Raw genomic sequence first — 14,645 nt, 5'->3', positions numbered from 1 at the left:
TTATATTATATTATATTTTTACTAAATTGTGTTAGACTTTTGCTAAATCAAAAAGTAGTTTTCTTTATATTTATAATAAATATTTGAATTAAACATTAAAAATGTGAAAAAAAAAATGTTAATACTAGAATAACAAAATGTTAAGAAACATCAGATCTGGTTTTTATAAGTATTTAGTTTTCATAAATGTTTTATGAGGGTATTGAAAGCCTTAAAACGACAATACGGTAATATCATTCAAATTTTTTTTTATATACATCAGCCTCGCCAAGATATCGCACACACCATTAAACACCCAAACCCATAAATAAGTGATTCCTCAGTATATTGTGCACCAGTGGCTAGTGTTAGACTCAGTTTTAAGTATTTACAGCTGCACTCTTTGCTGATCCCCTTTTTACCCTCTTACTGTAATTTTATGATTGCATGAGTCTCCTGTGTCTGTTTGCAGACCATTACGACTCTCTAACTGGCTCTCTACGCCTCATCACCATCAAGCCCATGGCTGCCCCACTCAACTATTCCTATCCTGACTCCTCCAATCACAGCCAAGACTCTGTCATCCTGAATGGAGAGGTGAGCTTGCTGTCACCATGGAGATGAGCCACCTCATTAGGAGGCTTTTATTGTTGATTTATTTTTACCTGTTTTGAGTGCTTGTCAACTTACTGGGCAGGCCCACACAAAATCTCTTCCACAAATTTTCTCTCTAGATCAGCAAAAAAAGACTCTCTTATGGTCTGCTGAGTAGCACAAAATTGGAGTAAATAAATAACATCAGATTTTCACCTGCAGGTCAACATGGGGCTGAAGCAGAAGTCGGACATCGAGCATTACCGGAATAAGCTGAGGTTAAAAGCTAAAAGGAAAGGTTACAGTGATGGGCCAGTCACTAGCAGCAGCGGCAGCGGCAGCGGCCATATGTACAGCCATCGAGACCGAATGAGGCGGGAGAATGCTTCCCTTGACCTGGAAGATCTGAGGGGGCCAAAGGAGGACAGGAAACCCTCCACTTATGTAAAGTACCGCAGGAGGTAGGCGGAGATTAAATCCCTCATGTTAGTCATCCCGAAATATTTGAAAAAGATGAAGCCAAATGTGTTTTCTTAGATATGATATGAAAGGTGGAATTGATTCAGATGTAGTGTATTTGTGCTATATCATGGGGTGAATTTACCAAAACACTTTTGCAATATAATGTCAATTGGTAGAGATTTTTGACTATCGTCTCTTTCGCGGTTACACACTCACATGACATTGCTGTGCTAAGTGCTCATGAAAACAGCATTTGTACGTTTTTAAGCATTGTGGTTTAATTACAAGTGATTTTAAAGTGAGTTTATATCTCAAAATTGTGGCTTTTTTTCTCAGAATTGCGAGTTTATATGTCGCAATTATGACTTTTTTCTCAGAATTATGAGCTTATATCTCGAAATTGTGACTTTTTCCCCTCAGAATTACTGTCACACCCCTGTAGACTGTTTGTGTTGGTTTCTCCCTTCTGTGCCCATATATGGTTTTTCCTGTTCCTGTCCTTGTTAAGTCATTATTAGTTAATCACCCTCACCTGTTCTTGTATCATTAGCACCCCTATATAAGTTGTATTCAGTTCAGTGTTGTTCGTCCAATCTTAAGGTTATGTTGGTATGTTTCCCCTGCTGTTCTGGTTTGGATTTACCGTTTGTGGATTTTATTAAAGACTTGTAGTTATATTTCATCTTTGTACATCTCCTTCTACACACAATCATGACAGAAGATTGGACCTTTAAAAGAAAGGAAGGATGGAAGTTGCTGCTCGCTTCTCTGCCCTAGCCCGCAGAGATCTCCAATTTGTGGAGTATGCCCGGGAGTTCTGCGGGCAGGCAATGATGTCAGGACTGGACGACGCCACCATCAACTCTCTGTTCTGGATTGGGGCCAATTACAACCACCCTGTGGACCTCCCAGACACCACAGGACTGAGCTGGAGGGAAGGGATCCTCTGGTGTCTGGAGAGTGTCCGGCCCCAATCCAGAACCAGCCTGCCGGCCGATCAGCGCCCAGAGCCCAGCCAACCCACACCCTGACTTGCGGAGCCAGAGCCTGAGCCCACCGCGGACGGAGAGCCAGAGCAGAGTATGACAGAGCCATCGCCAATAGGCGCGAGAGATCGCTACGGAGCCTGAGCCAAGCCCATCCGACCAGGTGTGAGAGCCGGCCACGTGGAACGCGATGGCGGATGGTTCAGTGGAGCGTGAGGGTGCTGTAGAAAGCACCGCCCACTGCACCGCCGCTGAGGGTGATCAAATTCTGGATCTGGGACATTTAGATATTGAACTGGATTTGATTGATTTCACTGAGGATATTTTTGTGGAATGGGACTTGATCGATTTCTATGGAATATATTTGATGCCCTCTCTTCCACCATCCTCTGAACTATCTGCCTGCCTGGATTTCCCACCCATCCTCCCTCTGTTATCTCCTCTTATCATCCCTGCTGCCTCAGCCCGCCAACGCTATCCCCTGACAGCCCCGCTGCTCACCCTCAGCCCACCATCTGTGCGGTCAGTTTGCCTCGGGTCTGCCAGTCTCCATCGGCGTCATGGCTGGAGGATCCCTCGTCTCGAGTCCTGGACTCCACCTTGGCCCTCCGACCCAGCGGCTCCACCCCGGCTCTCAGCTCCCTCGTCTCCATCGTCGCCCGTCAGCCCACTAGCTCCACCGTGCTCCCTTGTCCCTCCGGCTCCTCTTTGGTCGGTCGTTGTCCCGCCATCGCCTCAGGACTCCACTCCTCCGGCTGCGCCTAGTTGCTCTGTCCCACCGGCTCCGTAGGGCTCCTCCCTCCCTCTGGCTCTGACTCAGTCCTCTGTTGCTCCGGCTCTGCCGTGGACCTCCGGATCTCTGCCTCCACGTCAGTCGCGAGAGCCTTGGGCTCTGCCTTGGCCCTCGGGATCCTCGATGTCACCCAGGATCATCGGCTCTCCGTCTCCGCCTCGGGCTCCACCTCTGTTGGCTCCACCGTGGGCTACCATCATGACTGCGGCCTGGGTCTTGCCTGGCTCCTCCTGCCCCGAGTCCCTCCTGTCTCCTCCCTCTGTCTGATCCACCCTGGACCCTTCTGTGTCCTCCCTGGCTCCTCCCTCCATCGTCACCACCCTAGACTTTGTTTGTTGTCCTCCTCTCTGGAGTCCGTCCTCCACCAGAGCCTCCTCCTACACTAACTTTCTGTTACCACCCCACGTCCATTCCTTTGTTTTTGTTTTCTTCTCCAGCGTGAGGTCGCGCCTTCCGGGAGGGGGGAGTAATGTCACACCCCTGTGGACTGTTTGTGTTGGTTTCTCTCTTCTGTGCCCACATATGGTTTTTCCTGTTCCTATCCTTAAATCATTATTAGTTAATCACCCTCGCCTGTCCTTGTGTCATTAGCACCCCTATGTAAGTTGTATTCAGTTCAGTGTTGTTCGTCCAATGTTAAGGTTATGTTGGTGTGTGTTTCCCTGCTGTTCCGGTCTGGATTTACCATTTGTGGATTTTATTAAATACTTGTTGTTATATTTCGTCTTTGTACATCTCCTTCTACACACAATCATGACAATTACTATTTTATACCTTTTTTTTATACCTACTAGTGTTTTTTTTTTTTTTTTTTTTTTTTTTTTTTTTTTTATCTTAAAATTGTATCTTAAAATTGTGGCTTTTTTTTTTTTTTTTTTTTTTTTTTTAATCAGAATTATGAGTTTTCATCTCAAAATAATGACTTTTTTTCCTCAGAATTACAAGTGTATACCTCGAAATTGGGACTTTTTTTTTCCTCAGAAATAATCTTACAATTGGGACTTTTTTTCTCATCAGAATTACAAGTTTATATCTTGAAATTGTGGCTTATTTTTCTCAGAATTGCAAGTTTATATCTTGAAATTGTGACTTTTTTACTCAGAATTGTGACTTTATATCTGTAAATGTGACTTTTTCTCAGAATTGTTTATATCTTTTTTTTAATTTTTTCTCTGAATTCCGAGTTTATATCTGAAAATTGTGACTTTTTCCCTCAGAATTACAAGTTTATATCTCACAGTTGACTTTCTCAAAATTACGAGTTTATATCTCACAATTGTGACTTTTTTTTTTTTTTTCTCAGAATTATGAATTTATATCTTTAAATTGTGACTTTCTCAGAATTGTTTGTTTATATCTGGTAATTCTGACTTTTTTCTGACAACTGTGAGATTTTTATCTTGCAATTCTTACTATATAACACACAATTGTGAGTTATTAAGGTAGAATTGTGAGACATAAACTCACCATATAAACTTTCTTACGCTTACCAAGGCTGCATTTGCTTAAAATAAAAATTGTAAAAATAGCAATACTGTGAAATTTCAACTAATTTACAATTTAATTTACAATTAATTTATACCTTTTTTATTTGATTATATTTTCAAATGTAATTTATTCCTGTGATGCAGTTGAATTTTCAGCATCATTACTCCAGTCTTCAGTGTCACATGGTCCTTCAGAAATTATTCTAATATGCTGATTTGCTGCTCAGAAACCTTTTATTACAAATTGGTATTACTAAAATGTTACTATCAATGCTGAAAACATCTATGCTGCTTAATATTTTGCAATCTTTTTTTTCAGGATGGTTTGATAAACTGAAAGTTTACTTTTTTTTATCAATTTAGTACATCATTGCAGAATAAAAGACTACATACTTTTGAATAGTAGTGTATATATACATTTTTCTACAATGTTTGTGCCTTACCATAATTCCTTTTATTGAAATGCGTGCTAAAATAAGAGTTCATGCAAATAAACAAGACTATTCATTCTTAGCAAACTCTCCCTATGGCATGAATAAAGAGCTCTTTAATGAGCTGAAATGCTTTTCTCCAGTATTTGAAATCAGTTTCTCAGTGTGTATAAAAATAAAAATAAAAAAAATCATAAATCATAAATAATGTAAAATTAACTCTGACTGCAATATCCATAATGGATCGTAAAACAATGCTGAACTTTTCACCCATTCTTTCAACAGTGACTCCCACAGGGAACCCGCATACTGGAGCAGGCAGTCTCTGAACACCCCGAGCCCTGTAGAGACAGAGATGGACATGCTGGTCATGAGGGAGAGATCTAGGAGGGGCATCCGCAACAGCGGCTACGATGTAAGCGCTGCCAGCCTCTTGCATCATGGGACCCCAAATCCCTGATATAAAGTCTTCTGCAGTAGTCTTTCCACACGGCGCGTGTCTTTCACAGTTCAGGGAGCCAGCAGAGATTCTTTTGATTTAGTAACGACTGTCAGCTCGAGTTTGCTTTGAGGCTTAAATGAAGGCGATTACCTTTAGCTTTAACTTTAAACCCAGTTTATGATGATAGAGAGCTTGAGATGATGGTAGCCGGTGCTCTAACCCTGCATTTGCCCCCGTCATCATGAAACAGAGCAGAACGTCATTAAATGTAAATATAACAATGGCGTTTTATATCATTTAGATTGGAAATTCAGAATCGGGATAGCTGTGATTGTGCTAAGCTTATAAAAGCACTCCTTCTGTAAAAGTACTTGTACTTGTTGCATGTGTATTATACTTGCACTCATGCATATATATTATATTATATATTGATAGTGTTAGTACACTAAGTAAAATATAGTATTTTATTTTTTATTTATTATTTAATATATTATATATTATTGTATATTATTTATTATATTATATATTATTATTATTTATTATTTTATATATATATATATATATATATAATTAACTGCAAATAATCATTAAATTATTATTAAATAATAATACATTTATACTAAATAAATAAACAATACATTATAAATCAATTAAGAAATCAATGTCAACAGAATAATTGATCGATAGAAAATAATCATAAGTAAAAAAAAAAAAATTTTAGAATTTAGATTAAATTAATAATAGTTACATAAAAAAATTATATACTAAATATATATATATATATATATATTCATTATTTGACTACAAATAATCATTAAATTATTAATAATACATTTATACTAAATAAATGAATAATAAATTATGAATTAATTAAGAAATCAATAAGTCAGCAGAATAACTGATTGATAGAAAATAATTATAAATAAAAACCTTTTAGAATGTAGATTCATTAAGAATCGTATATTATATTATTATATTATATTATATTATATTATATTATGTATTGACAGTGTTTGTACACTAAATTAAAATAAATGTATTTTTTATTACTTAACTAAAATAATTTTAAATCAAGAAACAAGATTGTAGATTAACCAAGAATCTCTTGTACAAATTTATTTACAAATGTGTTAAAATACAAATGTACTTTTTTTTTTCATTTTATTACTATTATTTCTATGTTAGTAGTTGGTAAAAATGTTAGTTTTCATTTGGTTATTCATCTACATTTTTTATTAATAAATTATTTTGGAATGTGCTAATCATTTTTATTAAATAGCAAATGCTTAATCCACATATTAACAACATTTATTTATACATTTATCTTTTTTATTTAATATATTGATTTCTTTTTTTCAGTTTCTCAATTGATTATTGACCACAGAGGGGTAGGTAAAGTAGAAATACATTTTAACTGTTGTTTAAGGGGAACAGACATATGAGGGAAACTAAAAGATATTTTATTCTATATCAGTAATTAATAAAATATTTAGTTGCATAGATTTAGATTGGAAATGTGATAATGGATAATAGCCTTGCTGAGTTTTCAGAGTATTTGCTATGCAGGTGGCCCTATGATAATATTCAAAAGTCTGGGTCTTCTCTAAAAAATGTGATTTGAAATTTTAATTAAAACTGGAAATGAACAGAATGTTTCAGGACCTTAAAACATGCAAACCCAAAAACATTAACAAAAAATGAGTAAGAATTTTTAATCAGCCATTTGATTATGTCTCAACATTGAACCCACCACAGGGTGAGCCTGAGCCATTTGAAGAGACGGATGTGGACCGCCTTCTGAGTTCCTTGGGTTTCGGCGGTGGCCACCAGGTCAAAGGTCACTCCGATTCGTCCACCCTGAGCTCACAGCCCTCCATCGATGAAGTGAGGCAGCAGATGCACCTCCTCTTGGACAACGCCTTTGGTTTGGCCTCTGCCGAGCCAACCCCGAGCAACCACCACCACCATCACCACCACCCTCACAGTCCGTACAACCCCAGCCACGGTAGCCCTTACCTGGATGGAGTTACCAGCGCACCTGGGACTATGAACCACCCCAGTGGAGCTCTACAGCGAGGCTCCTCCTTTGGGCCGGACATGCACCAGTGTAGCCTCCCCAAACCAGTGAGTGCAATTCTTCAATGCTGCTGATGTTTACAGTTATCTTTATTGTTTGTATTGAGTTTTGGGAAGCAGCCTGAGCATATCTGTCAGCTTGATATGCTGATATATGTCATCATATATTTAGAAAGTTGATTGGTGATTGCACTTGGCTCTGCAGGGATTCAGGTTTACCCAGCTGCCTGATATGGGTTTGGGTTCCCCGCCACCCCTCATCCCTCCGAGAGGCGGACCCCCACCTGGAACTTCACTAAGATGGTGAGAGAAACCTCAAAATGCACATTCATACTCATCACTCACGCATTATATTATATTAAATTATATTGTATTGTATTGTATTATATTATATTATATATTATATTACATTATAATATATTATATTATATTATATTATGTTATATTATATTATATTGTATTATATTATATTATATTATATTATATTATATTATATTATATTGATAGAATTGTTTATTCGCATGCTACAAAATCAAACAAAAAAAACTGAAAATATGTAATAACTCGTTACATTACTCATGCATTGTATTGTATCATATTACACTATATTATATATTATATTATATTATTATATTACATAATATTACATTATCTTATATTATCTTATATTATATTATATTGATAGAATTGTTTATTTGCATGCTACAAAATAAAAAAAAAAATGAAAATATATTATAAGTCATTCTCATATTACTCATGCATTTTATTACATCATATATTATAACTATATATATCATATATTATACTATATTATATTATACTATACTCAAAATACACATTCATACTCATTATACATGCATTATGTTATATTATATTATATTACGTAATATTACATTATACTATATTATACACATCCATACTCATTACTCATGCATTATTTTATATTATATTATATTGTTATATTGATAGAATTGTTTATTTGCATGCTACAAAATCAAACAAAAAACAATTTGAAAACATATAATAACTCATATACATACTCATATTACTCATGCATTGTATTGTATCATATTACACTACAGCATAATATTACATTATACTGTATTATACTCAAAATACACATATATACTCATATTAATTTTTTTATATTATATTATATTATACTCAAAATACACATTCATCAAAAAATCAATTAAAAAATATGTAAACTTATTTTTGTGAAAATGTTATATTACATGTATTGATAGCATTTGCACACAAAATAAAATACGTTGTCACAAAATCCATTTTTGTATTTTAATTATATAGATTTTTCATTTTATAAAGTATAACATATTCATTATATACTAATCTAAAGTTTTTAAAGAAACCTTAAAATACACGTTCATACTCATATTTGGATGGTCCATTTTGTTTTGTTGTTGTTTAGTGTGATTTTGTATCAGACCAAATGTGTCAATGATCATTTGAAACAAAAAAATCAATCATCAACAAATTAAAAATGCATTTATTAGTTATTTGTAATGAGAAATTAACCATTTTTTGTAATTATTATTATCATTTTTTAATTCAGAAATATTTCTATATCAGTAACTGGTAAATATTTAGTTTGCTTGTTTATACTATATTTATACATTTTTATTAATAAATTATTTTTTAAATATATTTTAAAAATCAAATAGCAAATACAAATGTAAATAATTATGACATTGATTTATCTTTTGTAAATGATATCTATTGATTTATTTTTGGCTTAATTGATTTATCTGTTTCTCTGATGATTATGGACTGTCACTTTGCCCTTTAGAGGTAATTAAGGTAGAAATACATCTCCAACTGATGTTTAAAGGCACAGCGCATTAACATCTGTGCCTTCTGTCCCAACGACATGGTTTTTCGCACATTTTTTTTCCCCCCAGTGTCATAGCACATACCATTACAGCATCACATTGCCAGCGTTATTGAGATCAGCCTCATGTATATTTATATAAGCTTTTTTCCTCTGAGATTCTGTGGCTGGCATGCATTAAAGGTGCTTTGCATGGTTGTTGACTCTGCTGCTGACTGCATTGAGGTGTGTTATGCGGCTCTGAGGCGATGCTGGCCAGCGTCGCCCCCTGGTGGTTTGATCACATTATAACGAGACTTCTTCATCTGTTATTGTAGCTCCACACCAGACATGAGTCTGAAGCCTCGCGTCTCTGAGGCCTCAGAGATGAGTCAGCACAATGGCACCCCCTACCTGCCAATCAACCGAGCTCCTTTCCCCGCTGTCACTGTCGACGAGTCGATGACAAGCTACTCAGGTCAGTTTAAAGTAGAACGCTAGGTTTAGCTGCTGATCCAGATGTATTCATGTTATCCACAGAGGGAAAATACAATAAAACTATGTATTCTGAACACATACAATGGCTTTTTGAACTTATTTATTTTTACCTGCCTTCCGTTTCGCAGGAAACCCAATGACAGCAGTATATGCCATATCTGCCAACCGCCCCGGCTACTCGGACTACTTCGTCCTGTCTCCACCGTCCTCCTACCGGAGCCCGTCTTGGATGTCCTACCCTCCAGAGCCAGAGGATCTTCCACGTCAGTGGAATGACACGGTAAAGGCAAGTTCTGTTTCTGTTCTTCCAGCGTGACTAACTCTACCCGATGACTCCTCACACATCTGGTATTGTGACCTCATTATCTTCACATCTTGTTATTATCCTCAAAGAATCAGCCGCTAACCTTTATTCATCTGGATTGTCTCTGCTGTCTCGTCTTAAATGTAAATGACATTTTCTTTCCTTTGATAATTTCTTATAGAACCAGTGTCACCTGGAGACCATCTGCTGAATTGGAGTCCTTTCTGATGTTGAGCAGACACAGACATTTACCAGGGTACTTTGTAGTTTTCGATTGTTAGCCGTTTACATGGCCATGTGAACTGATTATAAATATAAAAATATTTTTTAAATTATTAGAAAATTATATATATAAAAAAATAGATTAGTAATGGTCAAATGTTTGGAATAAATGAGATTTTTTTTTACTTTTTTTTAAAGAAGTCTCTTATGCTCACCAAGAGTATTTATTGAATTGAAAATGAAGTTCAAAGAGTAATATTAATTGTAATTTATTGTAATTTATTAGTCATTTTGTAATGAGAAATTAATTATTTTTATTATTTTCTATTTTTGTTAAGCAATAAATCTATATTAGTATTTAGTAAGATATTTAGTTAAAGTCTACTTATCTACATTTTTACTACCAAATTATATATAATATATAATGTAATATTATATTGTACTGATAGCATTGTTTAAGTGCAGGCTACAAATCAAGCAAAATTAATTTAAAAATATATAACTACATGTAAGTATGAACTTAAACTTTTTTTTAAAATATATAACAAAAACAAATAGCAAATATTTTATTTACCCACATGTGAATAATTATGATCTATTGGTTTTTAAAATTATATCTATTATATCTTTCTTAATTGCTTTATCAGTTCTATGAACACACTGATTATATAATATATATATATTAGAAAATTATATGTAAAAAAAAATTGGATACACTAATCGTCAAATGTTTGGAATAATTTAGAATTTTTTTAATTTTTTTTTTTATGCTCACCAAGTGCATGAATGAAATGAATGATATTGAATGAAATATCAAAAATGAAGTACAAGTAGTAATTATTACAATTTAAAATAAATAATTTTTAGCAGTCATTAACTTAAACAAATTAAAAGTGCATTTATTAGTCATATTATAATGTGAAATTAACAGAATTATTTTTATTATTTTCTATTTTTATTTAGCAATATTTCTTGATTAGTAATTAGTGAGATATTTAGTTAAAAGTTTTGTTATCTAAATTGTTATTAATCCATTTTTTTAATATATATATATATTATATATATATATATATATATATAAAAATCTTTTATCTTTTTTTTAAAAAGTTAATTGCTTTGTCAGTTCTGTTTACACAGCCACATGAACTGATTAGAAATTAAAATTACTGGAAAATAATTGGATACACTAATGGTTAAATGTTTGGATGTTTGAAATAACAGATATTTCTATTTTTATATAAATTTTTTTCAAAGAAGTTTCTTATGCTTGCTAAGAGCATTTATTGAATCAAAAATGAAGTACAAACACTAATATTTATTGTAATATTATTACAATTTAAAATAAATCATTTTCAGCAGCCACTTGAACAAATTAATAATGTATTTATGGTTTATTTTGTAATGAGAAATTAACAGAATTATTTTCATTTATTTTATATTTTCATTTAGCAATTATTCTGTATTAGTAATTATTAAGATATTTAGTTACAGTTTTCTTACAGTATCTACATTTTTATTAATATATTTTTTTAAATATATGGGGAAAAAAATTGCTAATTCTTTATTTATCCACACATGAATAATTATGATGTATTATTTTTTTAATTATATCTATTAATTTATCTTTTTAATTAATTATGTTTTTTTTAATTGCTTTTTTTATTATATCTATTAATTTATCTTTTTAATTAATTATGTTTTTTTTAATTGCTTTATCAGTTCCATTTACACAGCCAAAAATGTAGTACAGTATTATAATAATTTTCAGCAGCCATTAACTTAAACAAATGCATTGATTAGTCATTTTGTAATGACAAATTAATAGAATTATTTTCATTATTTTCCATTTTTATTTAGCAATATTTCTATATTAGTAATTAGTAAGATATTTAGTTAGTTTGCTTATCTACATTTTTATCAATGCATTATTTTTTAAATATATGAAAACAAACTAAATAGCAAATACTTTATTTATCCACATGTGAATAATTATAATCCACTGATTTTTTTTAAATTATTATTATATCTATTGATTTAGAATTTGTAATTATTTTTTTCTTAATTGCTTTATCAGTTACATAATATGATAATAATAATGAACTGATTATAATATATATATATATATATATGTTAATTGCTGGAAAATTATTTAAAAAAATAATTGGATACACTAATGGTCAAATGTTTGGAATAATTGAGATAAATAAATAATAAACACCATTATAATTCTTCATTTATTATTAATGTATTTTTTAATTATAAGATAAATTATTGGAAATTGTATGTGTTTTTCCCCCTTTTTAAAAATTATACTAGCAATTATACTAGGCAATATGGAAAAAAAAGAAAAGAAATTCTGTTGTTTTTTTTTCCTCGCCCTGATGTCGTTTCAAACCTGTATTTTGGTATAGGTTTGAAATGACATGAGGATGCACTGTTCCTTTAAGAAGCTGCTATGTGATTGTATCTTTCAGGGTTTGAACCACCAAAAAGAATCGTCGCCTACTCTGAAATTTCGGATTCAGCGGCCCTAACCAACCACGACGCTCGGCCGAACGGCCAACCAGACCCACAAGCCACAAACTCACCTGCCAGCCTAAGTAAGCGAGATGCAGCACCCGTTATAAATCAACGTCTACAGTGAGGGTAAATCACCACAACAACCGCGCTGAACAAACAACAGGTTGCCTCACTGGCCAAAACTGTGTTTTCTTAAAAGCTTTTTCAAATTAAGAAGTGTTGTATCTAATGCAGGTGGTTTTATGTGTGTTTTAAACACCCGAGTTACTAATAACAAAAAACTAAAACGTTTTTTTTTCCGTCTTGGGCTTTCCTTGCTTCATCGACGCCTATCTGTGTCTTTTGCTCTCATTCATGCATTTTTTTAAAGAAACGGATGTTATCTCAGACGATTCTTTTCGTGCACTCCGTACGGCTTAAATAAAAAAGCGACGATGACGAAGAATGATGTAAAAGAAATCAAACGTTTTGGAGGGATGTGACATCCTGTACTGTATTTACTGTAGTCACAATGCAAAAAATAGTATAAGCTTTTTTTCTCTTTCTTTCAAAATGCCATAGTTTATGCTGTATTAAAGTGTTTCACGATGCACAACCGTTCATGAAAGGTATGTTTTGAGAGTTTAGGTTTGATGTGGGAAGATAGCCATAAAGGTGGACAAAGAGATTGCTAAATGATGTATGGATAGAGGGATTCATATTTTTACTAGCCTTTTTGTAAGTTTACTGGAAGAGTAATTAAAACGACATATTTTATGACCTTATAAAAGGTACCAAAACATATATATAGATATATACATAAGATAAATATGCAGCATACACCAAAATTGATTTGAAATCTGATTTAGAATATATTGATCATATAAAATCTAATTTAAAACTGTAGCATACTATCTTAATAAGACATAAATTCGCTATAAGCAAGCAAGTACGGTGTTACAGAAGTAACATTGGCATGTGTTCTTAAGAGAATGAGTCTAATGCATGTAGTCTGGACATATGAATCATAAGGGCTTTGTATGTCAAGTAAGTCCCATATTTTCTTTGGGCAGTTCTAGGATGGAAATCTATTGTAAAAAAGGTCAATCACAGCAGAAGTATCCCATTAAATAGATGCTATCTGTCAATGTACTTTACAAACCTTTCGTTTGTTTTAATTAACGCCCGTTTGCAGAATGAATCAAGCTACATAATCGGATTTTGGAAATTATGTGTGTTGTGTAAATTATTACAAATGCCACTGTTTGATTTGTGTTGAAATGAACGTTGTCCTTTCTGTTGAACTTCGGTGGTGCAGGGGATGTGCAAATATCATGTAACTGTTCCTTTTTAAAGCATTTTCTTTTAATATTTTTATATCAACTTGAATCACCCTTTTTTGGCCAACAATGGAGGACATTCTGCTATAAACTGTAAAATATTGTGCTTCAAATGTAAAGAAAATTACAAAAAAAGACAAAAAAAAAAAACCCTCGTTGTGAACCTATGTGAGAAAATCGTGTAATATGTGTACATCATCATAACAAATAAGATGTTGACTTCTTTTCCTACTTATACAACACTAAACAACTCCATATTTGCCAGATGTACTGTATATTTTCCTTCGTTACTGTAAAAAACAATCGCTTTAAACGTTCTACTTATTTTCTTTTCTTCCTGATGGTTTTATTTAGCATAATGTAATATAACCATCATTACAATGGTTTAACGCTCTGAAGGACTTTTTTTGTGGGTTACACACGGAATCAAATCTAATAAAAACTAAGAAACATTTGATCATTTAAAAAATGATAAAATGGCTTAACGTGTGTAGCGTCTTTATTTTTTGCTTCTGTAAACAGCTAGCCTAGCTTTGCTTAGCGTCATATCCTGTCCACTAGAGGGCATCACTCCCCCTCATTTCAGTTTCTCCACCGCAACCCAAACTTACTCCGGTACAAAATCATTCCTGTCATTGATGGAGAGGCTTTTATTCACTTTCTAAAATCCATTATGTCCCGTAACTCTACTTTAAGCACATTTC

The 14,645-nt window shown here is 33.4% G+C and overlaps 1 protein-coding gene across 4 annotated transcripts in view; it reads left to right on the top strand.

The window, feature by feature from the left end:
* The window catches only part of kiaa1549la (KIAA1549-like a), a 66,777-nt gene extending 52,351 nt beyond the window's left edge, over window positions 1-14,426 (top strand). For all 4 annotated transcript variants that reach the window (XM_051099789.1, XM_051099790.1, XM_051099788.1 and 1 more), the window contains 9 exons: window positions 452-576; window positions 796-1,034; window positions 5,018-5,147; window positions 6,930-7,298; window positions 7,456-7,553; window positions 9,417-9,556; window positions 9,705-9,862; window positions 10,062-10,136; window positions 12,577-14,426. In XM_051099789.1, the coding sequence (XP_050955746.1) occupies window positions 452-576; window positions 796-1,034; window positions 5,018-5,147; window positions 6,930-7,298; window positions 7,456-7,553; window positions 9,417-9,556; window positions 9,705-9,862; window positions 10,062-10,091 (1,289 nt within the window). In that variant the 3' untranslated portion in view covers window positions 10,092-10,136; window positions 12,577-14,426. The remainder of the gene's footprint in view (window positions 1-451; window positions 577-795; window positions 1,035-5,017; window positions 5,148-6,929; window positions 7,299-7,455; window positions 7,554-9,416; window positions 9,557-9,704; window positions 9,863-10,061; window positions 10,137-12,576) is intronic.
* Window positions 14,427-14,645: the final 219 nt, after the last annotated feature.

The sequence above is a fragment of the Labeo rohita genome, chromosome 25, assembly GCF_022985175.1.
Source record: "Labeo rohita strain BAU-BD-2019 chromosome 25, IGBB_LRoh.1.0, whole genome shotgun sequence".
NCBI classification, from domain to species: Eukaryota; Metazoa; Chordata; class Actinopteri; order Cypriniformes; family Cyprinidae; genus Labeo; species Labeo rohita.
Note: the sequence above shows the minus strand (reverse complement) of the source record. Positions and strands in the feature narration are given on the sequence as shown.